A 26874-nucleotide genomic window follows, 5' to 3' on the forward strand; every position below is an offset into this window, starting at 1 on the left:
GCCAACATAGCTAAAAGTCTAAGTCGATTTCTATTCCTTCTTGAGAGCAGCCCTGCAGAGAAGGACTTGGGGGTACTGGTGGGTGAAAAGCTGGACATGAGCCAGCAGGTCAAGGGAGGTGATTCTGCCTCTCTACTCTACTCTGGTGAGACCCCACCTGGAGTACTTTGTCCAGCTCTGGGGCCCCCAACATAAGAAGGACATGAACCTGTTGGAGCAGGTCCAGAGGAGGAATGATCAGAGGGCTGGAGTACCTCTCCTATGAGGAAAGGCTGAGAGAGTTGAGGTTGTTCAGCCTGGAGGAGACAAGGCTCGAGGGAGACCTTATAGCAGCCTTTCAATACTTAAAGGGGGCTTATAAGAAAGATGGGGACAGACATTTTAGTAGGGACTGTAGCCACAGGACAAGAGGTAATGGTTTTAAACTAAAACAGGGTAGATTCAGACTAGATATAAGGAAGACATTTTTTACAATGAGGGTGGTGAAACACTGGCATAGGTTGCCCAGAGAGGTGGTAGATGCCCCATCCCTGGAAACATTCAAGGTCAGGCTGGATGGGGCTCTGAGCAACCTGATCTATTTGAAGATGTCCCTGCTTATTGCAGGGGAGGTTGGATTAGATGACCTTTAAAGGTTCCTTCCAACCCAAACTGTTCCATGATTCTCTGACTAAATTATTTACTAAATCCCAATGAGATGAAGCAAGGGATTAATAGCAGAAAACATACTGTACCAATGTGGGAAAAAGATCGTGCTTGAACTCTCTGAATGCAGACTGAATTTTTAGCCCTGGCAACTGGAAGTTTTACTCATTTTAAAAAGTTTTTCCTTGTAAAATGTAATCATCTGACGTACATTTTATGGAGCAACAAAATACTATATGGTAAAAGATTTTAAGGTTGTATTACACAGTAAACTTCAAAGGAAAAGTTTTATCTGTCTGATTACATAAAAATTAGGAGGACAAAAAGACAAAAAAAAATCTCATTTGTTTTATAATTCTTTTTTCCACTGAGAAATAATATGACCTCACTAATTCTAGAACATAAGTGTAATCATTTTGGATGGGATAGAGTTCATTTTCTTCATAGTAGCTTGTATGGTGCTGGTTTGGATTTGTGCTGAAAGCAGTGTTGTTAATACAGGAATGTTTTAGCTATTGCTGAAGAGTGCTTACACAGTGTCAAGATCTTCTGTTTCTCATGCTACCCCACCAGCAAGTAGGCTGGAGGGGCACAAGAAGTTGGGAGAGGATGTTACAGATTTGCTAATAAGTTAAGATTGATTGACTTTATTTGAAAGATTATTTGATTTTATAAAATTATTTTATAGAATAGAAATATAGAAGGATAAGAAATATATTTTAATGAAACTTATAATTGCACAGTAAAAGCTGCTATGAGATCCTCTGTACATCCTGTACCAAGGCCAGAAGAATGGGCTAGAATCATTGTTAAAACTTAGGTATTAACTTCAGGGTTTGAAAGGTTTCTTTGTATTTGACCAGTCTTCTGTATGTAGAAGGTGTATTGAAATGTCAGAATATAAGATGAATGGAAACCGGGGAGAGTCGACTGGAATAGCTTGTGGCTACCTGCCAAGAAACTGTGAACTTTAGTAAAAGGTAATTCCGGCAGGGGGAGATCGCGACCACCGACTCATATACCACCTACCCAAATCGTACCCCAGACCCATTTCTAGACCTTTCTAAGCTTTACTGCGCAGAATCAGATATAGGAGGAGAATATATTAATGATTTATGGGAAATATCATGGTTATGCATGAATACTTAATGAATATGTATGAATAAGTTCTATATATGGTGTCTGATTTTGAGACCTGGTGTGCGCTGATCGTGAGAGGACTTGCTCACGCACCCGGCCGTCAATAAAGAAGTGTCTGCTTATCTACATCACATTGGTGTCGATAAGTTCTTCATTCCGAGATTTCGGTAACAAGGACACAGCTGGGACACTGACTCCAACTGACCAAAGGGATATTCCATACCATATGACATCATGCTCAGCAATAAAAGCTGGAGGAAAGGAGTGCTCATGGCTATGGCATCTGTCTTCCCAAGTAACCGTTATGTGTGATGGGGCCCTGCTTTCCTGGGGATGGCTGAACACCTGCCTGCCCATGGGAAGTAGTGAATGAATTCCTTGTTTTGCTTTACCTGCGCATGCAGCTGTTGGTTTACTTATTAAATGTCTGTATCTCAACCCACAAATTTTTGCATTTTTACCCTTCCAATTCTCTTCCCCATCCCACGGGGAGGGGGGGGGGGGAGTGATCAGCTGTGTGGTGCTTAGCTGCCTATCAGGGCTAACCCACAACAATAAGTTACTATATATTTTAAGATATCCTAAGTACTTGGCCACTTTTCCTATTCTTTAAAATAATATGGTTCAGATAGTGTGAAGAGAAGGGCTTACATCAAACAGACTAAATAGAAATAAATATTTAAACCAGTGCAAATTTCAAGGGCAGAGAGTGTGCAAGAGAGAGTGAGAGATCTAAATACTGCAGAAGATCATTTTTGTGAAATGAAGCCTGATACTAGCAGCATACAAGGAGACCAGATGTGCTGTCTTCAAAGGATAATTAAGAGGCTCTCATATTTGTAAAACAGTACTGCAGATTTTACAGTGAACTAATTTCACATAAGTATTATGCACTTCAGAAATTTCTTTTTGTATTTTAATACATCTCCTAAGTCTAATCAGCTTTTCCATATCTAAACTACTTACCTGATGTCAATTTAAAAAAATAAGATGGTTTTCTTATACAGTTATCATTTAATTTAAAATCTAGCTAGAACAAGTGTTTGCCAAAACATTTAATCTGCACTACATTCAATAAAAAGTCATGGTGCTTATACAAATGCCCCACGAACACCTACTTATCAATGTCCAAGAGCTCTATATTTTACAGTATTCTGTAGTACTTTTCCTTGGAGGATGTCAAAGCAGTTAACAGCATCCTGGGCAAGCATTAATCCAAGTAAAATAATCCAGAAGTCAATCAGTTTTTGAAGAAAAAAAAAAATCCAAACCAAAAAATCAGCACCCTCCCCAAAACAAGATGAAAAAAGAGTTTTCCTTCTTTCTCACTATCTTTTGCACCTTTGCTCAGTTTCCTTCTCTGTCTCTCCCCTAACACTCCAACTTTCTCACTGTCTCTCTGCAGGAGGGGGCCTGGAAATCAGGACCATAAGTACCAATCAGTTAGCTGAAAGGGATGTGCTCCAGCTTGTAGGTCACAAACCCTGGGAGGACAAGGAATGTGAATAGATAACAATCAACAGGATGAGTCATGCCGAGAAAAGATAAGGGAATGAAGAACAGATGGAGCCAAGGAGAAGTAATGCCTTGCTGTTAATCGATGACTGTAAAAACTTACTTAAAGTGTCCTTTGTTTGTAGTTAACCAACCAGGGATTGCCTAGTATGTAATGCTTAGCTTAAAGAACCAATCTGTTTAAAGCGCGCAGCTTCTGAAAACATATATAAACTCGTGCTTCTGTATAATAAATCGACATTTGCTTGCATCAAGCAGGGTCCTTTCTCTTCATTCGCTGCAAAGTGGTGACCTCGACGTGATCTGGTTAAGGATCCGACATGAAGGGCTCTCGAATCGCCTGAGCGACTTGCAGCGAATCCCACAGAACTTTGAATGGACAGCTGAAAGGGAGCGGGAGCCAGCCGGCCTGAAATCCCTCCGGAGTTGAGGTGAGCTGTGGGAAATCCGAAAAGGGGAATCGGGCTTCATCCCCAGAAAGAGATGTATATGGACTCATAAAGGGTCCTCTGGTCAGATTCGGGAGTCCGTGCCTCAATCTCCTCAAATGGTGACCCCTATGGTGGTGTTCCGAAGCCTTGGAAGAATAAGGATGGAACTGGTCGATAAAAAAGACAGCTCGTGGAAGAGGGCTGCGTTCCAGAGGAGATGCCTTGGCTGAACGATCGTCTTGCTGGCTGGATCAGGCAGACAACCTAAACCCCGAGGATAACACCTGTATGCATCTGATATGGAGAAATAGTGTGAAATGGGGACAATGGACATCGATCGTGATTGTATATGTCTGCTCAAGGAATGTGGGTATGGTGACTGGTCATGGGTGTGGTGTATGGTCACATAGTCACACAGCTTTGAGGAGACACCTACCCTTCTTCCTCTAACAAAGGGGCTATTTATAAAAAGGATGAGAAAAGGATGAGAGACATTCCAATGTTATCTAGAGGGAGGGAGTGCTAAGTCTTCTTGCTGGAGAAGATCAGATGGTCACAAGGACATGAATCACCTACAAACCTGCAAGATCACCACATTCTAGGCAAAGGACTGATAAGCTAATTAACATACGAAGCCAGAGTAAGCAAGTTTAGGTAATGAATATGTATAGGCGTTAATTGAATATTCATTTGTTTTATTGTATAAATGTGAGATGGTTCGTCACTTCGGGCATGCACGCTTGTGGAGGAGCGATCCCCCGTACATCTGCGCGCAATAAACATACCTACTTTATAACTTTCGAGTTATAGAGTCTAATTCCGTACGTCATTTTGGCGAGCCAGCCAGGAGTATTTCTGCTCAGCTGAGGGACCAGCTGCGGAGCGGATGCTCCTAGGCGCGCCCCGGGAGATTTCCTCGGAGGAGCCTCCTCTTCTCAGCTGTTCACCCGGGAGCAGAAGAGAAACCCCTGGATCCACGGATAACACGGTATGTTTAGTAACGGGGCGGCTGGTGAGACGCACGGAGACGTCCGGCGCGCAGCGTAGTCCCCAGGAGGAAAGGTACCTTGGGAGGGGGTTTGCTGACCAAGGGGTGGCCGCTAGCGATCTTGAGGGCAGACCGAGCAAACCCGAGGTTACTGCCACTCCTAAAAGCCCGGAGGCCTCGTGACGGAAAGCGGTGGGCGGGACGGAATAAGGTGGAATCTCACAGTAACAAGAGGGACCTCAGAGCAAAAGTGAAAGAGAAACTTTTGCGTCGAAAAAAAAAAAAAAAGAAGAAAAAAAAAGAAAAAAGGGGGAAGCTAAAAACTTCCTTTAGGTTGTCTTAAGAATTGGGGAATTCCTAGAACGTAACAACTGAAATAGCGCTCTGTGTCTTGTTTGTTCTATGTGTTGTCTTGTTACATGTTTAAAACTTGGAGTTATGAAATGTATGTTGAAAAATAATAATATTCTGGTAATTCTAGGCAAATAGCGGAAAAATTAACACTCTGCTTAAGATCAGGAAAAACTAGAATCTGTTGTTTGTTTTTTTGGCAATTGTTCATTGAAATGCATACTTTGTGAACTGTTAGTGTTCCTAAGAGTTTGTACATAAGTGCACGGTACCGTATAACATACTGCTTGTGTGACTGAGGGCTGCCCGGAGAGTGTGAATGGTGTGATTGAGATGCACATTTTGATTTTCCGTGTATAGCTTAATTATTTTGACTGAGTGTGAGTGCAAGAGTGCTTGAGACGCGTGTTTGAGTGCAAAACGAGTAAGGAGCTCTATCCGCATTTCCGACCTTGGGTGGCTAAGGCGGCCGGAGAAAACCAAAGTAATTAAAATTGCAAAATAGGAAATGGAAGGAGTAAGCCCTGTGAAAAATCGCCCTTGGGTTGTATATTAAAACATTGGAGTGATATTTTAGGACATGGTGGTACCGAAAATAGAAGGAAATTGGTTAAATATTGTAATCAGTGGTGGCCTTTGTATAAATTGGGGAGTGATGCGAAATGGCCTCAGGAGGGAGGAACATTAGATTATAACACTCTCCTGCAATTAATGTTGTTTCTGAGAAGAGAGGGAAAATGGGATGAAGTATCATATGCAGACATGTTCTTCGTCCTCCGGGACAAACCTGAGTGGCAAAAGGACTGTGGAGTAGTACCCCCTCGGGATCCTATGGTACTAGCACTAGAAAGAGTGCGGGATTAACATCACCTGATCTTTGATTATGGCTCTAGAAAAGGATGGGAAAAAAAAACCTGAGACCCAAACTAGAAAGATGTTCTTGTTGAAAATTTTGTGTTAAAAAGCTCAGGTTGCGGTTCCTTCTGTGGAGCAACCAGAATGAAACACGTTGTAAGATAAAAACTTGTACTAATGTATGTAAAACCTGAGGGGGGTGGGGGGTGGGGGTGGGTGGAGAATCAAAGACCTTGTGAAAGTGTTAAAGTATTGGGGTGAGTTTGTACAAACCCCCGCACCCCCTCGAAGGTGCGACTGAATCATGCTGGGATGCATGGCAGAGTGTTTGCTATTTGCCTGCGAAGGCATGATATGTAAGAACACAGACTTAAAGCAACAAGGAGCAGATTTGCATTCAGGGTAAGAAAGAGTTAAAACAGAAGTGCTGTTGCACAGGCAGGCTTGTGTAACCTGCAGAGCAGGAAGAGCATCTCCTGCCCCGAAACCTTCTGATGGTGAGGAGGAGGGGGTTGCTGTTGCTGACGATTGAGCAGAAGGACCTGACAATGTCACCCCAATTGCTGCAGCATTTGCAGTACAACAGGACCGATAACGGCCCCTTTAGGAGGGTAGGCAACGGGTCTGAGGAGAATAAAGGTGAATCTTTGATGGGAAATTTAGATGTTTGAAAGTTGGTTATGAAAGATTTGTCAGGATGATCTAATAGGACTAGATAAAGGTTCGAGTTACTAGGTAACCGTGATATAGAAAAGTTGATAGAAGGAACAGGGAACGTGTACAGAAGGTAAGAGAAGAAGAGCTGGGTCGTGCTAAACTGGTAGAGGAGATGAGGCAGAGACAGGAGGAATGTCAGGCAGAAGTGAAAGAGTGAATCCCTCTCCTATGGGATCGGATCACTGTGCATATTGTAGGGAAAGTGGGCACCGGAAGCAAGAACGCCCTAAGCTAAAGAACCATCAAGGGGTTCTGGTGAACTAGGGACTAGGAAAAATGAAGTGGAATTTTAGTGAATACAAAACCAACTTATTTGTTAAACTTCAGTAAAAAAAAATAAATAAATTTGTTACAGTTGTGGTAGCTGCCGGCCACCAGGAAAACATCCTGAAACCTTTAAAGTACAAACTAAGAAAACAAATAAGAATGCCAAATTCACCAAAATCTTTGTTGGGATGAGATGTATTAGAACATCTAGACGTTTAAAGAAGGAGAAATGAAACTAAAAGTTTAAAATGATCAAGTAATTGAAATATTGAGCTTATCTTTAATTCAACAGAAAAGAGGAAAAGAGGACTTCCCTGAAGTAAAAGAAATTTTAACCAGGTGTATCTGAAAATAAATTCCAGGAAAGGTGAAAAATGCTTTACCTGTTACAGTAAAAATGATAAGGGGGAGGCTTGCCCAGTTCAGATATAACAATATCCCTTGGTCAGCAAGGCTGTGGGGGATATTGGCAGAAAAAGTGAAATAAAATACACTCTCTAGTAGTTCTACTAATGTAAATCTGTGTGTTTTGCCATGACAGTGACTTGTTATGGGATGTGCAGATGAAACTCTGCATTGACAACGAAGTACAAGGAATAAGATTGGTCAGGTGCCTCCTACCATAGTCAAGGGCAAGACTGGGTTGGCCTCTGTGTTTGCCACCAAGGAGAATCTTGAGCTCCGCTGTTGGCTGCAACCCAGTAGGCGTTGAGCAGTGGGAACATATGCCATGCCAGACCCTGATGTGAGGAATGGCCCCCTCTGTTATAAGAGGGTCATCCAGGAAGGAAGAACATAAGGTGGCCCATTGAGGCACTGATTTGGAAATTGGAAACCGCCTGGCCGACCATGAGGCCAGACGAGTAACAGAGGAGGTAGGAAAGGAGGAATTATCCTTTATACCAGACGATAAAATCCAAACTGTAAGTACAGTTCAGGAGCCAAACTATTCTAAAGAAAACTTAAAGGTAATTCAGGACACGAATGATAAAATAAAAATAAATAAGTGGACTTATTTAAGGGATGGTCGTATAGTGGTACCATCCAATTTAATATGGACCACAGCCCTATTATTAATAAGACGCATTGGGGAGCTGATACTTTACATAAAAGTCTAAATCAGAAATTGATAGGGCAAAACTTGTATACTGTAATAAAACAGGTGACTCAGCAATGTGAAATGTGTTTACGCAATAATCCCAATACAGCAAATAAAATAAAACTAGGGAACATTAGTAGAGGACATTATCCAGGACAACAGTGGCAAGCTGATTTTCCGAACTCCCAAGAAAAGGGGGGTACCAATATTTATTAGATATGTCTGATACGTTTTCAGGTTGGCCAATACCTTTCCTTGTTGAACAAATAAAGCAAGAGAGGTAACGAAGGGATTATTAAATGAAATTATCCCCCGCTTTGGGGTTCTGGCAACAATCTCTTCCAATAGAGACTCACACTTTTTTGCCAAAATAGTACAAGTGAGTACAGTATTGGGAATTACATACTCCTTATTACTTCAATGTTCTGTTTGGTGCTGTCGAAGAATGATCAGAGAGCATAATGATAGTTTTTAGAACAGGGGGGATTGAATAATGAGCTACGTTCAATGAGTGATGAATGGTATACTACTTTTTTAGAAAATGATGTGCTTATATATAATTATCCAAAGTTGGGAGGTGTTCAAGGACCCTTATTGTCAACATGATGAATACACCAAGACCCTTAGTGTCAGCACCACGGATGTACTAGACACAAGGTCCTTGGATTCGTTATCTTTATAAGGGCCATCTGGTCCTAAGTTTCTGTTGTGTATATAACGCTACCTAAACAAGGAATTTGAATCATGCTCATTAGTCTATCGAGGAACAGAGTCTGTGCAGAAACAAGAAGGTAAAAAAGGTTCACTGGAAGAAGACTCCTGATCTTCATCCTGAAGACCCCCAGACGACCACTCCTCAAGGACATTGGGCAGGAGCGAAATATGTAAATGAATTCCCAGAATTGTAATGAATATGTAAATGATTTCCTGATGGAAACCATAATTGGTGGGATACTCTCTTTGGCTGGTCACCTTCTGCAACAGGAATTCTTAACACTATGGTACACCCCATTGTGATCTTATTGATCAGTTTAGGAATTTCCTTAATACTAACCATTATGTTATATTTGTGGGTTTGGAGAATGTTTAAAAGGGTAACACTTATGTATGATGCTTTATATCATTCGGGAAGACTGCTTAAGTAAAAGAATTTACTTAGTTTGATAGAAAAGGGGGGATTGATATGGAGAAATAGTGTGAAATGGGGACAATGGACATCAATCGTGATTGTATATGTCTGCTCAAGGAATGTGGGTATGGTGACTGGTCATGGGTGTGGTGTATGGTCACATAGTCACACAGCTTTGAGGAGACACCTACCCTTCTTCCTCTAACAAAGGGGCTATTTATAAAAAGGATGAGAAAAGGATGAGAGACATTCCAATGTTATCTAGAGGGAGGGAGTGCTAAGTCTCCTTGCTGGAGAAGATCAGATGGTCACAAGGACGTGAATCACCTACAAACCTGCAAGACCACCACATTCCAAAACAAAGGACTGATAAGCTAATTAACATAGGAAGCGAGAGTAAGCGGGTTTAGGTAAGGAATATGTATAGGTGTTAATTGAATATTCATTTGTTTTATTGTATAAATGTGAGATGGTTCGTCACTTCGGGCATGCACGCTTGTGGTGGAGCGATCCCCCGTGCATCTGCGCGCAATAAACATACCTACTTTATAACTTTCGAGTTACAGTTTAATTCCGTACGTCAATATATATATATATATATATATAAAAAAAGGGAATGACCCCAGAGGCACGTTCAGAGAAAGTATGAAGCATGCTATGTTTTGAACTTTTTGACTGAACCAGTTCTTGTTTGGTGTGCCCTTCCTTGAAACTGACTTGCAGACATTGTTGCAAAAAAGTGAATGTATGTGGGGAATGAAGAATCTTACTGAAAGCCTTGATATTTGGGATAATTGATTACCTCTGTATAATGTTAATCCAAAAAAAGTTGATATTGTTTGCAATTTGAATGTTGATAATTGTCTTTATGTAGATGCTAATGTAGTAGGAGGCTATGATGGGAAGGTGCGCTTATCCGGAGTAACTGCAGGGAAAGCATTAGAGTTAAATCACCTTCTTTGTTAGGCAGTTAAGAATGCGAGTCAAAAATTGCCACTGCTTTTTGTTGTTGGCTCAAGGACATGGCTATGAGGATTTTGATGGTATGTGCTGAATGGATTTTACGCGCCCCATTGCAGCAACATGTTATCAAAATCTGAGAAAATGTCAGCCTTTTTGGCATCCATTCACTCAATTGGCAGTATTGTTTGTTTGCTATTGCCTTGGTTGCCATCATGTTTGCAAGGGCCCTGCAGAACATGGCAAACCTGGTACTAGCTGTTCAAAAACAAAAAGGAGAAATTGGAGAATTGTATGGAACAGAGACAGTGGGTTGTTTTGACATTGATAATGTGCAGCTTTGGCCTTGCTTTGACGATGTGCAGCTGCGATCCTGCAGCAAAGAGGTAAATAACTTTGAGGGAGTATGAGAAGAAAAACTAGGATGAGACAGAAACAAAGGAGGAATGTGATCTCACCTCTAGAAGATAAGGAAACAGCATGAACAGTAGAGAGTAGCCTATAGTGAACAGCACTATGGAAAGTGTTGCATGAATTTGACTGATCACTCAAACTCTATTCATAAGCAGCTTGCTGACTTGAGAAAAAATGTACAGGGTATAAAGACTGAGAACGGGTTAACGGACTGGCTTTCAAGCCTTGGGTTAGGGGGCTGGTTACAAAATATAATCAAAGGAGCACTGATGGTATTGACAGTATTGTTGGTTTTAGTATTATGTGTTCCTTGTTTGTTTCAATGCTTACAACGAGAACGCATGTTTAAAACAAACTGGATTTCGATTGCTCAAAAACAAGAAGGGGGAGATGCAGGAGGGGGCCTGGAAATCAGGACCATAAGTACCAATCAGTTAGCTGAAAGGGATGTGCTCCAGCTTGTAGGCCACAAACCCCGGGAGGACAAGGAATGTGAATAGATAACAATCAACAGGATGAGTCATGCCGAGAAAAGATAAGGGAACTGGTGGAGCCAAGGAGAGGTAACACCTTGCTGTTAATTGATGACTGTAAAAACTTAGTGTCCTTTGTTTGTAGTTAACCACCAATCAGAGATTGCCTAGTATGTAATGCTTAGCTTAAAGAACCAATCTGTTTAAAGCGCGCAGCTTCTGAAAACATATATAAACTCGTGATTGTGTACAATAAATTGACATCTTGCTTGCATCAAGCTACGTCCCGTCTCTTCATTTGCCACATCTCTCCACCTGTCTCCATCTCTGAATTTTGTCTCACTCCATTTCCCTGTTTATCTCTGTGCGCCCCCCCCCCATCTGTCTGTCTCTCAGTCATTCAGTCTCTTAGTTTCTCTCAGTCTGAGCAAGAACACTGAGCATAATCTGTGGCACTTGCTCTCTTCCTCCATATCTATCTTTCTCTGGCTCACTCACACTCACTTGCTCTCACTGTCTCGCACTCACTGTCGCCTGCCATCCCATGCCTGCTCCCATAATCTTGCACTTGTTCTCACACATGCTAATGACACCTTGCACTCATTTTCTCTCTCACCTGCTTGCACTTACTTGCAGTTGCACTGTCTCACAGTTGTGACTGTCACACTCTTGCTGCCTCACTCTTGTTCCATCTAGTGATCACTAGCTTTCTCTCCATGTCTCATGCTCACTTAAGTGTGCTCATCACACTCACTGTTTTGACAAATCATGCTCACTCCTACAGTCTCATACTTGCTCACTGTCTCTCACTTGTGCTCACCTCCTCTTGCATGCTGTCTCACACTTGCTGTCTCATGTTCGCGCTCTCTCTCTCACCCTCTCTTACTCAGTCTTGCACTTGCCATCTCACTCAATTTCACTCTCTTGCCCCTGGTGACTCGCAGTCATTCTGTCTCACAACTGCTGTCTCACTTGCTTTTGCTGTCTAACATTCCCTCTCTTCCTCTTTTGCTTGCACTCTTTTTCTGCCTCTTCTTGCCCGCTGCCTCCTGGTCTCTTGCTCTCGCTGCCTCGCTCTTTCTCATTACTCAGCCCCCCTCCCTCACTCTCCAGTACGTGCTCATTTTCTTCTCTCATTCCAGCTTGTCTTCTCACATTCATCGCCTTTCTTTCTCCCTCATTCTCTTCTTTGTGCTCTCCTTGTTCCTCTCCCTTCTGCATTCATCACCTAGCACTTGTCACCCCATGCTCACCTCCTCATGTTCACCTCTTCCCCTCAGTCCATCTCCTCACACTCACCTCCTTGCCCCCTCGCCCCTTGGTCTTGTTTGGTTTCTCATCCCCACTCAGCTCACCCCTGTTGCTTGCCTCCTTGCCCCGGCTCACCCCCTTGCCCACCTCCTTGCCCACTCGCTTCACTTCTCACCTGCCTCCTTGCTCCCAATCACCTCCTTTCCCACTTGCCCCTGTTTAACCCCTCACCGCCCTCCTGATCCCCTCACCCCTCGTGCCCCTCTGCTCCCTTGTGATTGTCTCCTAATTCTCACTTACCCCCTTGCTTCTTTGCCCTTTCTCTCTTGTTCGCCATCTCCCTCTCACCCTCACTCTCTTGCTTGCCCTCACCTTCCTTCTCACCCTCCCTTGCCCTCTTGCCCACCTGCACCCTCCTACTCACCCTCCCGCCCACCCTCATGCCCTCCCTCTCCCTTACTCTCACTTGTCCTTGCCCTCCTGCTCACTTGCACCCTCTCACCCTCCCGCTCACTTACTTGCTCGCCCACTCACCCCATTCACTGTCAATCTCTTGCCCCCACTCTCTCATCCCCTTGCTCCCATCCTCCCTCTCACACTCCCAATCTCTTGGTTGCACTTGCTCCCTCCCCCACTCTTGATCTCACACAACCATACCCTCTTCCCACCGCATGCTCACTCTCCTGCTCACTCTTGGTCTCACTCGCTCGTAATCGCTCACCTGTGCTCCCCTGCTTGTGCACTTGCACTCTCTCCTGCTCTCACTTCTGCTTCAGCTCGTTCTCTAGCTCTCACTCTCTCATGCCCTTGCTTGCTTGCCCTCACAAGCACCCACGCTTTCTCTTGTGCTCCCATTCCCCCCGTTTGCACTCACAGGCTCATTCCCCTGTGCTCCCTCCTCCTTGTTCCCTCTCTCACTCACTCCCACTCACTCTCACCTGCTCACTCACTCTTGCCTGCTCTCTGACTTGTGCTCCTTCCCTCCCGCCTGCCACTGCTCTCTCATCTGTCTGCCTCCTTGTTCTGCCACTGTCCCTCTTGCCCGCCCTCTCTAACTTCATTTAAATGAATTCTATGAAATGCAGAGGAGAATAGATTTTATCCTATATCTCTTAACAGAAATATTTCCTTCCTTCACCACTGTCCAACCACATAAGAAAATAAGCCTTAAACAGTATCAGACATCATGACATTTCCAGATTTCCACCTGCTTTTTGGCAGATGTTAGAGCAACAGTTTAGGTCCTCCTCACTCTCACCCTCCCCTTCACCTTCCTTTCTCCCTCTCTACAGTGCAAACATATAAAGGCTCTTTTCAAAGACTTCAGACAGATTTATGATTAAAGATAGGAAAATCTCTACAAAAGTCTAGACCAGACTCTTCTTTCACAGCTAAACCAAGATGATAGTTAATTTCTTAATTCTCACTAGGCTTAGTCCAACAGCACTAATTTAAGAAGCTAAAACAAAAAAAAACAAAAAAAAGAAAAATTGAACAATGTATTGAATTAATACACAAAACAGTTCTAATACTCATACTTACAGGCTGAGGCTGTTCTGCAATACAACAGTTGAAACACAACCAGAACTCACTCATTGTTTACAGTCTGAAGTGCAAACACAGATGAAATGCAGGACTCAATCTCTGCAAAAGTGTCTCCAGGTAGCAAGTTCTTTAAATAGATTTATTTATAATGGTTCCAGTGTGAAAAGTTTCTCTGTTGAGCTTTTTTCCAAAGAAAAGTCAGTTCCAGGATAAACAGGTTGAAGATAATTTATTTTGGAGTCTTCTTTCAGAAGACTGGTCCAAGCACCACATAAGTGTTACATGTGCTTCTTTGATCCCTAGCGTTATGTGAACCTGAAAAGAAAGAAGCATATTACATCAGAAAGAAAGATACAGAATCTCATACTCACAGACAGCCACCCACACCAGTGATTCCTTGATAATATTTTGAACTACAGAGTGGAGAGACAAGAGCAAACAAGCCACGCACATTTCTTTTTTTAAGAGACATCTCTTAAAAGCACAGGAGCAGGCAATTCCAGTGTCAGAAGTCAAGCAAGCAGGGCAGGCCAGCTTGGCTGAGCAGGGATCTTCTTCTAGAACTTAGGTAGAAAAGGAAAGTGTATAGACACTGGAAGCAAGGGCAGGCAACATGGGAGGACTACAGAGATGCTGTTCACCACTGTAGGGAGAAAATTAGTGCAGCCAAAGCTCAACTACAGTTCAAGCTGGCCAGCACTGTGAAGGACAACAAAAAGGGCTTTTAAAAATATGATAATATCAAAAAGACTATCAGAGATCACATTGGTCTGTTACTTGATGAGGTCAGTCACCTCATAAACAGGGATGTAGACAAAGAAGAAACATTTAATGCCTTCTTCACCTCTGTCTTTAACACCGATGATGAGTCCTGAGACCCCTGAAGCCCTGTGTTGAAACACCGTGACTGGGGGGATGATAAACTCCCAGCCCACTCTGAACTTGTTCGAGACATTGCTCCAGTTGGATGCACATAAGTCTATGGGGCCCGAAGGGATTCATCCCAGGATACTGAAAGAGCTGGCTGATTACTGTGACTACTTGAATTCCTGTGACAGGCACTGCAGCTACTCAAACCCCAGCAACAGGCACTGCAGCTACATCAGTCCCCACAACAAGCACTGTAGTTATTCAAACTTTGGAAACAGGTACTGCACCTACTCAAAACCCAGTGACTGGCACTACTACTCCAACCTTAGTGATGGGTGATGCAGCTGAACCAGAGGACCAACCTGTGTTGATATCAGTTGCCCCTATACACAAGAAGAAATGGACACAAAAAACATCTCGTTTAGTAAAGGAGGAAGCAGGACCATCACAGGAACAAGAGTAAGCGGCAGTGTTGCGACGGAGGGAAGACACAGTCACTCAATATGAGTGATCAGCAGACTTCGTTTATTGTCTCTTACAGTCACCTTTTATGCCTTCTTATAATTAGCTCATACATATTACAAAAGTTAAGCTCATTATTGGTTAGTTGCCTAAATACCAAGCCCGCCCCTTGTTTCTCTTCTGTAGTTATCTGTTCCCACCTGCAACATTCTTTTCCCACCGAAATCTTCCTGTTATTGTGTAACAAGGACAGCCAAGGACAGTGTATTTTTGCTTTACTTCAGATAAGCTGAGAGCGATGTGCATTTTTGTCCAGCCAGCTGGACTATGTCTATGTGACCCTTTTCAGCTAGCCAGTTATCCACACGGCAGAAAAAGAGGGAACGACTCAATCCCTATCCCTGAGTGAGCTGTGGGATATGCGGAAAGATTTCAGCTGTTGTCCAGGTGAGACTGCTCCGAGGCTGGGATAATGGGGCTAATAGTTTGGAATTAGAGGGTAGGGAAGCCAAGCAGCTGGAATTTCTTTCTAGGGAAGGGGACATTGACAAGGCAACTGGAAGAGGAACACAGGTCACCGGCCTCTGGAGACAACTCCTGTCAAACATGAAAGACAGGTATCCTTACAAAGAAGATGTTATATGACGCCCAGGCAAGTGGTCTGCAACAGAGAGAGGTATCCAGTACCTGAGGGAATTAGACATGCTAGAGGTGACTTACTATGACATGAACAAAACACAGATACCCATAGAAGTCCAATGCACATGACCCATGTGAAAGACATTTGTATGGAGCACACCATCATATGCCAACTCATTAGCAGTAGATGAGATGGAGATGAAGCGGCACTGATGGTGAAGTGGCTCACCAACTCTGAGAATATGAAGACAATCTCTCTTCCTCCCTTGTCTCAGCTGTGGAGAAATTGGTCCAGCAACTCGACAAGGATAGATCCTAATCCCCACTGTACAGACCTACATTTCAGCTATTAACAACAGGTGTACTTTTGCTCCAGAGAGAATATATAGAAGGTACACACCACAGGGTACCCTGTGGTTTTTTATCTGTGGTACTATGGAGAGGACATGAGGAAGTGGGATGGAAAACCTAATTCAACCCAAGAGACACGGGTAAGTGAATTGCAAAGAAAAACAAAACCAGGAGTTATTCCAGGAAAGCTGCTGCTCCAGTCTCCAGTGGGCAGTTTCTCAGAGAGAGTGGGAGAGCTGACCTTACTCCTGATCCTATGGAAAGGAAATCTAATCCATTTTTACAAGAATAAGTAGAGAATCCTATGACCAGGATTAGAGAGGCCCTGCCTCCAGCCAGGTGGAGGAGAGGAACAACCAGGTTTACTGGATTGTGTGGATCCGATGGCCTGGCACATTAGTTCCACAGGAGGATAAAGCTCTATTAGACACCAGTGCACAGTGTACCCTAATGCCATCAAGCTATAAAGAGGCAGAACCCATTAGTATTTCTGGAGTGACGGGGGGAACCCAACAGCTAACTGTATTGGAGCCTGAAATAAGCCTGACTGGGAATGAGCGGCAAAAGCACCCCATTGTGACTGGCCCAGAGGCTCCATGTATCCTTGGCATAGGCTGTCATCTCAGGAGAGGGTATTTCAAAGAACCAGAAGGGTACTGGTGGTCTTGCGGTATAGCTGCCTTGGAGATGGAGGAAACTGAGCAGCTCTCTACCTTTCCTGGTCTCTTGGAGGATCCTTCTGTTATGGGGTTGCTGAAGGTCGAAGAAGAACAAGTACTGTGCCGATCACTACCACAGTGGTGCACTGGCAGCAATATTGCACGAAACAAGACTCAGGGATTCCCATCCATAAGCTGATTCACTGACTGGAGAGTCAAGGAGTGATCAGCAGGACCCCCTCACCCTTTAACAGCCCCATATGGCCAGTGCAAAAGTCTAATGGAGAATGGAGACTAACAGTAGACTATTGTGGCCTGAAATAATTCACACCATCGCTGAGTGCTGCCGTGCCAGACATGCTAGAACTTCAATATGAACTGCAAACAAAGGCAGCCAAGTGATATGCCACCACTGATATCGCAAATGCATTTTTCTCAATCCTTTTGGCTGTGGAGTGCAGACTACAGGTCGCTTTCACTTGGAGGGGCATCCGATACACCTGGAATCGACTGCCCCAGGGGTGGAAACAGCCCTGCCATCTGCCATGGACTGATCCAGGCTGCACTGGAGAAGGGTGAAGCTCTGGAACAGCTGCAATACATTGATGACATCACCATGTGGGGCAATGCAACAGCAGAAACTTTTAAGAAAAGGAAGAAAATAGTCCAAATCCTTCTGAAAGACAGTTTTGCCATAAAAGAAAGTAAGGTCAAGGGACCGGCACAGGAGACCAAGTTTTTGGGAATAAAATGTCAAGGTGGATGTCGAGAAATCCCAGTGGATGCGATCAACAAAATAACAGCAACATCTCCACCAATTAATAAGAAAGAAACAAAGGCTTTCTTAGACATTTGGAGAATGCACATTCCAAACTACAGTCTGATTATAAGCTCTCTCTGTCAAGTCACCCAGAAGAAGAAAGATTTTAAATGGGGCCCTGAGCAATGACAAGCCTTTGAACAGATAAAACAGGTGATAGTTCAAGCAGTAGTGCTTGGGCCAGTCTGGACAGGGCAAGATGTAAAAACTGTGCTCTACACTACAGCCAGGGAGAATGGCCTTACCTGGAGCCTCTGACAGAAAGCACCAGGGGAATCTCGAGGTCGACCCTTGGGCTTTTGGAGTTGGGGATACAGAGGATCCAAGGCCCACTATATTCCAACTGAAAAAGAGATATTGGCAGCTTATGAAAGGGTTTGAGCTGCTTTGGAAGTGATTGGTACTGAAGCGCAGCTCCTCCTGGCACCCCAGTTACCAGTGCTGGGCTGGATGTTTAAAGGGAGGGTCTTCTCTACACATCACGCAACTGATGATACATGGAGCAAGTGGGTCACACTGATCACACAGTGACCTTGAATAGGAAATCCCAGTCATCCAGGAATCTTGGAAGTGATCACGGACTGGCCAGAAGGCAAAGATTTCAGATTGTCACCACATAAGGTGATGCATGCTGAAGAGGCCCTACTATATAATAAATTGGCAGAAAATGAACAGCAATATGCCTTGTTTACTGATGGGTCCTGTCATATTGTAGGAAAGCATCGGAGGTGGAAGGCGGCTGTATGGAGCCCCCCCTATGACAAGTCACAGAAACTGCTGAAGGAGAAGGTGAATCGAGCCAGTTTGCAGAGGTGAAAGCAGCTGGCTTTAGACATTGCTGAACAACTAAAATGGCCAATACTTTGCCTCTATACTGACTCATGGATGGTGGCAAATGCCCTGTGGGGGTGGTTGCAGTTGTGGAAGCAGAGTAACAGGCAGCACAGAGGTAAACCCATTTGGGCTGTCGCATTGTGGCAAGATATTGCTACTTGGGTGGAGAACCCGGTTGTAAAGGTACATCACATAGATGCTCACATACCCAAGAGTCGGGCCACTAAAGAACATCAAAAGAAACAGCAGATAGATCAGGCTGCTATGATTAAGGTAGCACAGGAGGACCTGGACTGGCAACATAAGGGTGAATTACTTATAGCGTGATGGGCCCATGACACTTCAGGCCATCAAGGAAGAGGTGCAACCTATAGATGGGCTTGTGATCGAGAGGTGGACTTAACCATGGACAGTATCACACAGGTCATTCATGAATGTGAAGCATGTGCTGCAATTAAGCAAGCCATGTGGTTAAAGCCTCTCTGGTATGGAGGACGATGGCTGAAATATAAATATGGGGAGGCCTGGCAGACTGACTATATCACACTTCCATAAACCTTCCAAGACAAGCACCATGTGCTTAAAATGGTGGAAATAACTACCAGATTGCTAGAAACATAACCTGTGCTTCATGAAACTATCCAGAAATCTATCCTGGGCCTTGAAAAGTGTTATGGTGACATGGTACCCCAAAAAGAATTCAGTCAGACAACGGGACTCGTTTCCAAAACAATCTCATAGACACCTGGGCCAAAGACCATGGCAGTGAGTGGGTATATCACATCCTCTGTCATGCACCAGGCTCCGGGAAAATCCAATGATACAATGGACTGTTAAAGACTGCACTGAGAGTATTGGGTGGTGAGACTTTCAAACACTGGGATATACATTAAGCCAAAGCCACCTGGTTAGTCAACACTAGAGGATCTGCCAATCAAGCTGGCTCTGGCCAATCAAAACTTTTATGTACTGTAGAAGGAGATGAAGTTCTTGTAGTGCACATTAAAAATATGCTGGGGAAAATGGGTATTCTTGCCTCAGGCAAAGGAAAACTCATTCATGGGATTGCTTTTGCTGAAGGACCTGGGTGCACTAGATGGGTAAAGCAGGACAAGGAAGTTTGATGTGTGCCTCAAGGGAATTTGATTTTGGGTGAGAATTGCCATTGAATTGAATTGTGTCATGTTTATAGCTATACAACACTGTATATTATCACTTCTGTATGCCCATCATTGTAATGGGTGCCTTGCAGTGCCCGGCTCTTCCACTCTGGATTTGGCGTCCTGAACCTGCTCCCTTCCGATTACCAAAGAAATGAAGAATGAACTTACATGAAACCAGACTAGAACAGCAGTAATAGAACCAGAAGTGGCTTCAACATGCAACAGTCCAACACCATAAATCATCTTTCCTGCCCTGGGAGGTGATGAGGAAGGCTAAAGGTCCATTTGGAAGTAAATCTGGCGAGGGAGGTCAAGGACAACAAAGGCTTATTCAAGTGCATCGGCAGGAAAAGGATGACTGGGGAAAATGCGGGCCTGCTGCTGAATTGAGATGGGTGCCCTGGTGACAAAGGGCACAGAGAAGGCGGAGTTACTGAATGCCACCTTTGCTTCAGTCTTCACTGCCAAGCCCAGCCCTCTGGTTTCCCAGACCCTGGAGGCAAGCGAGGAAGTCTGGAGAAAGAAAGACTTTTCCTTGGTCAAGGAGGATCATCTTAGAGATCACTTAAGCAAACCTGACACCCACAAATCCATGGGCCCTGATGGGATGCACCCCTGAGGGCTGAGGGAGCTGGCAGATGTTATTGCTAAGTCACTCTCCACCATCTTTGAAAGGTCATGAAGAACAGGAGAGATGCCTGAGGACTGGAGGAAAGCCAATGCCACTCCAGTCTTCAAAAAAGACAAGAAGGAAGAGCCAGGAAACTCCAGGTTGGTCAGCCTCACCTCCATCCCTGCAAACGTGATGGAACAGCTCATTCTGGAGGTCATCTCAAAGCATGCAGAGGAAAAGGTTATTGGGAGTAGTCAACATGGATTCACCAAAGGGAAATCATGCCTGACCAATCTAATAGCCTTCTATGATGGAATGACTGGCTGGGTAGACAAAGGGAGAGTAGTGGCTGTTGTCTACCTTGACCTCAGCAAGGCTTTTGACACTGTCTCCCGTAACATCCTCATAGGCAAGCTGAGGAAGCGTGGGTTAGAGGAGTGGAAAGTGAGGTGGATGGAGAAGTGGCTGAATGGCAGAGCTCAGAGGGTTGTGATCAGCAGCGCAGAGTCTAGCTGGAGGCCTGTAGCTAGCGGTGTTCCCCAGGGGTCAGTACTGGGTCCAGTCTTGTTATAACTTATTCACCAGTGGCATGGATGAAGGGACAGAGTGTGCCTTCAGCATGTTTGCTGATGATACAAAACTGGGAGGAGTGGCTGACACACCAGAAGGCTGTGCTGCCATTCAGTGAGACCTGGACAGGCTAGAGAGTTGGGCGGAGAGGAACCTAATGAAGTTCAACAAAGGCAAGTGTAAGGTCCTGCACCTGGGGAGGAATAACCCCATGCACCTTTACAGTCTAGGGGTTGACTTGCTGGGGGGCAGCTCTGCAGAGAAGCACTTGGGAGTCCTGGTGGACAGCAGGTTGACCACTAGCCAGCAGTGTGCCCTTGTGGCCAAGAAGGCCAATGGGATCCTGGGGTGCATTAGGAGCAGTGTGACCAGCAGGTCAAGGGGGGGTGTGTGTATCCTCCCCCTCTACTCTGCCCTGGAGAGGCTGCATCTGGAGTACTGTGTCCAGTTCTGGGCTCCCCAGTTCAAGAGAGACAGGGAACTACTGGAGAGGGTCCAGCGGAGGGCTACAAAGATGATGAGGGGACTGGAGCACCTCCTTTATGAGGAAAGGCTGAGGGAGCTGGGCCTGTTTAGCCTGGAGAAGGCTGAGAGGGGATCTTATCAATGTCTACAAATATCTTAAAAGGCGAGTGTCAAGAGGATGGGGCCAGGCTCTTTTCAGTGGTGCCCAGTGACATGGCAAGGGGCAATGGGCACAAACTGCAACACAGGAAGTTCCATCTGAATATGAGGAAAAACTTCTTTACTTTGAGGGTGACAGAGCAATGGAACAGGCTGCCCAGAGAGGAGGACACAATAACTTCTCTGTGGATAACTGGCTAGCTGAAAAGGGTCACATAGACATAGTCCAGCTGGCTGGACAAAAATGCACATCGCTCTCAGCTTATCTGAAGTAAAGCAAAATACACTGTCTTTGGCTGTCCTTGTTACACAGTAACAGGAAGATTTTGGTGGGAAAAGAATGTTACAGGTGGGAACAGAAAACTACAGAAGAGAAACTAGGGGCGGGCTTGGTATTTAGGCAACTAACCAATAATGAGCTTAACTTTTGTAATATGTATGAGCTAATTATAACAAGGCATAAAAGGTGACTGTAAGGCACAATAAACGAAGTCTGCTGATCACTCATATTGAGTGACTGTGTCTTCCCTCCGTCGCGACAAATGGCGCCCGAACAGGGACCCTAGAGAGGGCTGAACCTGCGAGCCACGGTTCGACGGAGATTCGGGTACCGGTCCTGGAAGCAGCGCAGGAGGCGGAAGGGCACAGTCCCCGCGCCCGGGAGCACCTACAGAGGGTCCCGCCGGCCACGCGTCGCCGAAGTCTCGCAAAGGCTGCAACAGCGCTGACGACGGTATGGAGAGACAAGCGACGTACGATTCGCTCATATGCTTTTTAGAAAAGCGGAGCGTTCGGGACATAGATTGTAAAAAGGAATTACTCGGGTTATTAGCGTATGGGATACCATCCGGGACCCCCGCGGCAGCGGCGAGCGGCGGCGCGCGGCCCGGCAGGCCCCGTCCCGGCCGCGGTTTCTCTCCAAGGCGGCACCCACCCCCCTCCGATCGGCGCCATGGCGATGCAAGCGGCCAAGCGAGCTAACATCTGGCTGCCCCCAGAGGTCAATCGGGTCCTTTATATTCGGAACCTGCCGTATAAAATCACAGCGGAGGAAATGTATGATATCTTTGGGAAATACGGACCTATTCGACAAATCAGAGTTGGAAACACTCCTGAAACAAGAGGAACAGCTTAAGCTTCTCAAGGAAAAATACGGACTTGATTACAAACCCACCAAAAAAAAAAAAAAAAAATGCTTCAGATGTCACCTACAAGAAATGGGTTTCTGCCTTGAACTAGCAAACATCTCTGTGCTTAAAGAGAAGCCTTTTTGCCTTGATGGAGATAATTTATTCTGTATTCTGTATTTATGCTGTATTCTGAATGTGGAAATTGGTTGGGACTAGGAGGCTGGCTTAAAGGCATTTTGCAAACGGGATTATTATTTTTGATCATTATTGTAATAATAGTTTCTTGATCAAAACCAGCCAAAATTATTTGTAAGCATTAGGCATATCTGAAGAGAATGCCTTTATTTGAATCAGCAGTTAAGGTGTAGTTTAGTCTGAGGCTGTGGTTTTATCTGCTTCTGGTGAATTTTTGAAGTGATGAAATCAGAGATACAAGGTATACTAAGAGTTATGAGGTAATAAGGTAATAATCTAAGTAAGGGTGCTGTCTTTTAAGTCTACAAGTGCAATATGCTTTTATGTAGCAGAGAGAAACTTTAACAATAATGTTGCTTGAGTGAGATGTGCATGTGACAACTTGGGAAAAGGGATATCACAACTGGAGTGCAACAGTGTTTCTATGTCTGGCAGAGTGAAATCTTTCAAGACCTGAGTTTAGACAGTCTAAAATAAATTGTTAGTATTCAGGAAACCCATCTTAAACCTCTTTTGCTTACATAGTGTTATGGAAGTCAACTGCTATTGTAGAGAATTAATGATTTTTTAATACATATTAACAAATACTACTATTTTAACTTGAGGCAGTTGAGTGAGAAATACTCACGTGTAGCATTTGAGGGAATGTCAGCATAAATCGCACTTACAGTAAGACTGCATTTTTAATTACTGTACTCGTTAAGCTTCGATGATGCCATAAGGCTAAGGCCTTTTATCACAGATCGGTTCTGAACTAAAAGGTGTGTGCACATGTAGATATGCACATTTGTGTTATTTTCCTTAATTGGCTACAAAATAATATAATTAGGTCGGGGATTAGATCTTGGGAATATGTCTATTATACTTCTGTTTGTTAAGGAACGTGCATAACATACAGCACCCATGTAGGCTTGGCTTGTGGCATAGTTGTCAAATTTAGCATAGACATTCAGACAGATAAGCAACGTACTCTTCTTGTGTGTATCACCTACAAGCCATTATGGCTTAGTGTGTAAATCTGTATGTAACTATTGAAAAATCCACTTATGAATGTATATAGCTTAGAACTAATTTTTTCCCTTTGTTAATTCTTTGATATCAATGAGGTATTCTTCAGAAAATGTATGGACTGGTTGGTTGCATAAGGGCAGTTGTTATTTGGACAGAAAATTGTTAATGGTCAGGGATTTTCCACTAAAATATTTGCAAATATTCCTAGTCAAACATCATTTTGGTTTCTTTTTGGGTTTTGAGCTTGCATTAGTCCATGTTCAGAACTTTAAAATTACCTTTGAATTTTTTTAACTTTTTATATCACTGGAACAGAAAGAGCATCTAAATTAAAGCTTCAAGCTAACTTTATTTTTCAAGTATTTCTGGAATTATACTTCTGAACTGAGATTTTATAAGTTGGCTGTGTATTTTCCTGTGTTAAAACGCTGTTATTGAAAATGGTCAACCAAGCCTGTGTCACCCAAAATAAAAACGGGGGAATTGTGGATAACTGGCTAGCTGAAAAGGGTCACATAGACATAGTCCAGCTGGCTGGACAAAAATGCACATCGCTCTCAGCTTATCTGAAGTAAAGCAAAATACACTGTCTTTGGCTGTCCTTGTTACACAGTAACAGGAAGATTTTGGTGGGAAAAGAATGTTGCAGGTGGGAACAGAAAACTACAGAAGAGAAACTAGGGGCGGGCTTGGTATTTAGGCAACTAACCAATAATGAGCTTAACTTTTGTAATATGTATGAGCTAATTATAAGAAGGCATAAAAGGTGACTGTAAGAGACAATAAACGAAGTCTGCTGATCACTCATATTGAGCGACTGTGTCTTCCCTCCGTCGCAACACTTCTCCACTAGGTTCTTGTGTGGGTTGACTTTGTCTGGATGCCAGATGCCCAGCAAGCCACTTTATCACTCCTTTTCTCAGCAGGACTGGAGGTGGGGGAGAAAATAAGATGGAAAAAAACTCATGGATCAAGATAAAGGGAATTTAATAAAGCAAATGCAAAAGCCATGTGCGGAAGCAAAAGAAAACAAAAGATTTATTCTCTGCTTCCCATTAGCAGGCAATGTCCAGCCACTTCCTGGGAAGTAGGGCTTCAATACACATAGCAGTTACTCTGGAAGACAAACGTTGTAATAATGGATGCCACTGCCCCCCTCCTCTGTCTTACCTTTTATTGCTAAGCAGATGTCATGTGATATGGAACTTTGGTCAGTTTGGGTCAGCTGTCCTGGCTATGTTCCCTCCCAAGGTCTTGCCCACCCCCAGCCTACTGGGTGAGGAAGGGGTTGGGGAACGTTGAGGAGACAGACTTGATGCTGTGTGAGCACTGCTCAGCAGTAGCCAAATCACCGGTATGTTATCAACACCTTTTCTAGCTACTAATACAAAGCCCAGCACTATGAGGGCTGCTGTGGGAAAAATTAACTCCATGTCAGGCAGACCTAATACATTTCTTCTACCTAAATGGATTTCTGGGTGGTCAAAGAGCTCACATTCACTCATCTACATAGCATTATGATGACAGACAAACATAAACTGCAACTTGCTAACAATGAATATTACTTTCTATAATAAGTTAATTTGTTTTGAAGTTAAAAATTATTTTGATAAACGTATTTTTCATTTCTATCTATCCAGCAGGTAAAGGCAATTTAGCTAATAATAGACTGAAAGTGCTGGGGAGTTGTATTTTCATTGAATTTTAAATTCCTTTTTAATGATATAAGGGACAGAAAAGGTATTTCTAAAGGTTGGACACCAAATAATTTTTATCTCATAAAAAATGTTGCCTGAACACTATGATTGTAAGTCCACAGTAATGCTTTAGAATCCTTCATCTTACCCATGATGGTTAAGAAAGTGTTGACATCAGGAAGTACTTTATTACTATGAGGGTGACTGAGTACTGGAACAGGTTACCCAGAGAGGTGGTGGTGGTGGCCTTGGAGATATTCAAAAGCCATCTAGACATGGTCCAGGAAAATTAGCTCTAGGTGGCCCTGCTTGAGCAGGGGAGTTGGACTAGATGATCTCAAGAGGTCCCTTCCAACCTCAACCATTTTGTGATTTTGTGACCTGAAGGCTGTTTCTTCTTGATACTGTACTGTTTTATTTGTTCTGTCAAGCATCACTTGCATGCTTACTTGCTTGGAAAGATGAACAAGTTAAGCTGTGGTAAGAGCCTTAAAGTTGGCTCTTTATCTTAATCAACTGGGCTCTCGATTTATGTTCTCAAAGCAAGGAACTTGATGTGCCTATTTTTGAAGGAAGAAATCAAACCTCTTTCAAGCCTTGGCAGAAATAAAATTAAATGGTTGAAGTTCTTTCCCTGACTCTACATATTTGTAGAATGTTTTAGAAAAAATTTCAGCTTATGAATATATAATCAGCTGTTATATATGTAGGTGGGTTATAGCTACCAATGTTACAAGGAAATTATCAAATCAGTTTAAAGTTGTAATCCTTTCTTCTAAGTAGTTAAATTGCAAAGATATCCACTGAGATCCATCAGGGCCTAATAGAAATTAGAATAGGAGGAAATTCTACTTCAAATGATTCCAAATATATAGATTTTTCTCTTAAAATTTTTAAACTTAAATCATTCTCGAAGAAGGTATGTATCTTCTTAAGTTTTTAAGAGATCATCCTTTTTTATGAGTTTTACAACAATTACTCATTGCTATTGTGGAAATAGAAATGTTAAGGCCTGAGTGGGCCTCTTGACTCAACTCTCATCCTGTCCCCTGACATAATAATAGCTGTGTAACATTCATGATAAATCAGTCCCTGTGCTAAAGAAAGCAGACTCCAGACCAGCCTTGATCAGTTCTGTGTCCTTATGTATGTAACAGATATTAATAACTCACAACCTGTTTTGTCTTTTGCATAGCGTCTCTGTATAAAACTTGTATCCACTTTACAGAGACAGAGTTCATATCAGCAGGGAATGTTTCTCTGCTGCTCTGTGTTCTCTCCAATAGGTTCTGTTCTGACCTGATGTAAATTGTATTCTGTTTTTTCCATTATATACTTGGGGCCGTGAGTTGGATTCACACATCCTGCTTCACCTGGGAGGACTGCAGACTGCTCCCTGCCAAAACCCCTTGGTGCCACTCAGAAAGGTACAGGACCTTTTGAAATCCCTACTGGG

At 43.6% G+C, this 26874-nt stretch overlaps 1 protein-coding gene across 1 annotated transcript in view; it reads right to left on the bottom strand.

The window, feature by feature from the left end:
- LOC119140884 (CDC42 small effector protein 2) overlaps window positions 1–14100 on the bottom strand; it is a 50098-nt gene extending 35998 nt beyond the window's left edge. The window contains exon 1 of the mRNA XM_037372549.1: window positions 13778–14100. Within this exon, the coding sequence (XP_037228446.1) occupies window positions 13778–13831 (54 nt within the window). The 5' untranslated portion in view covers window positions 13832–14100. The remainder of the gene's footprint in view (window positions 1–13777) is intronic.
- Between the last annotated feature and the right edge of the window lie 12774 nt (window positions 14101–26874).

The sequence above is a fragment of the Falco rusticolus genome, chromosome W (assembly GCF_015220075.1).
Source record: "Falco rusticolus isolate bFalRus1 chromosome W, bFalRus1.pri, whole genome shotgun sequence".
Taxonomy (NCBI): Eukaryota; Metazoa; Chordata; class Aves; order Falconiformes; family Falconidae; genus Falco; species Falco rusticolus.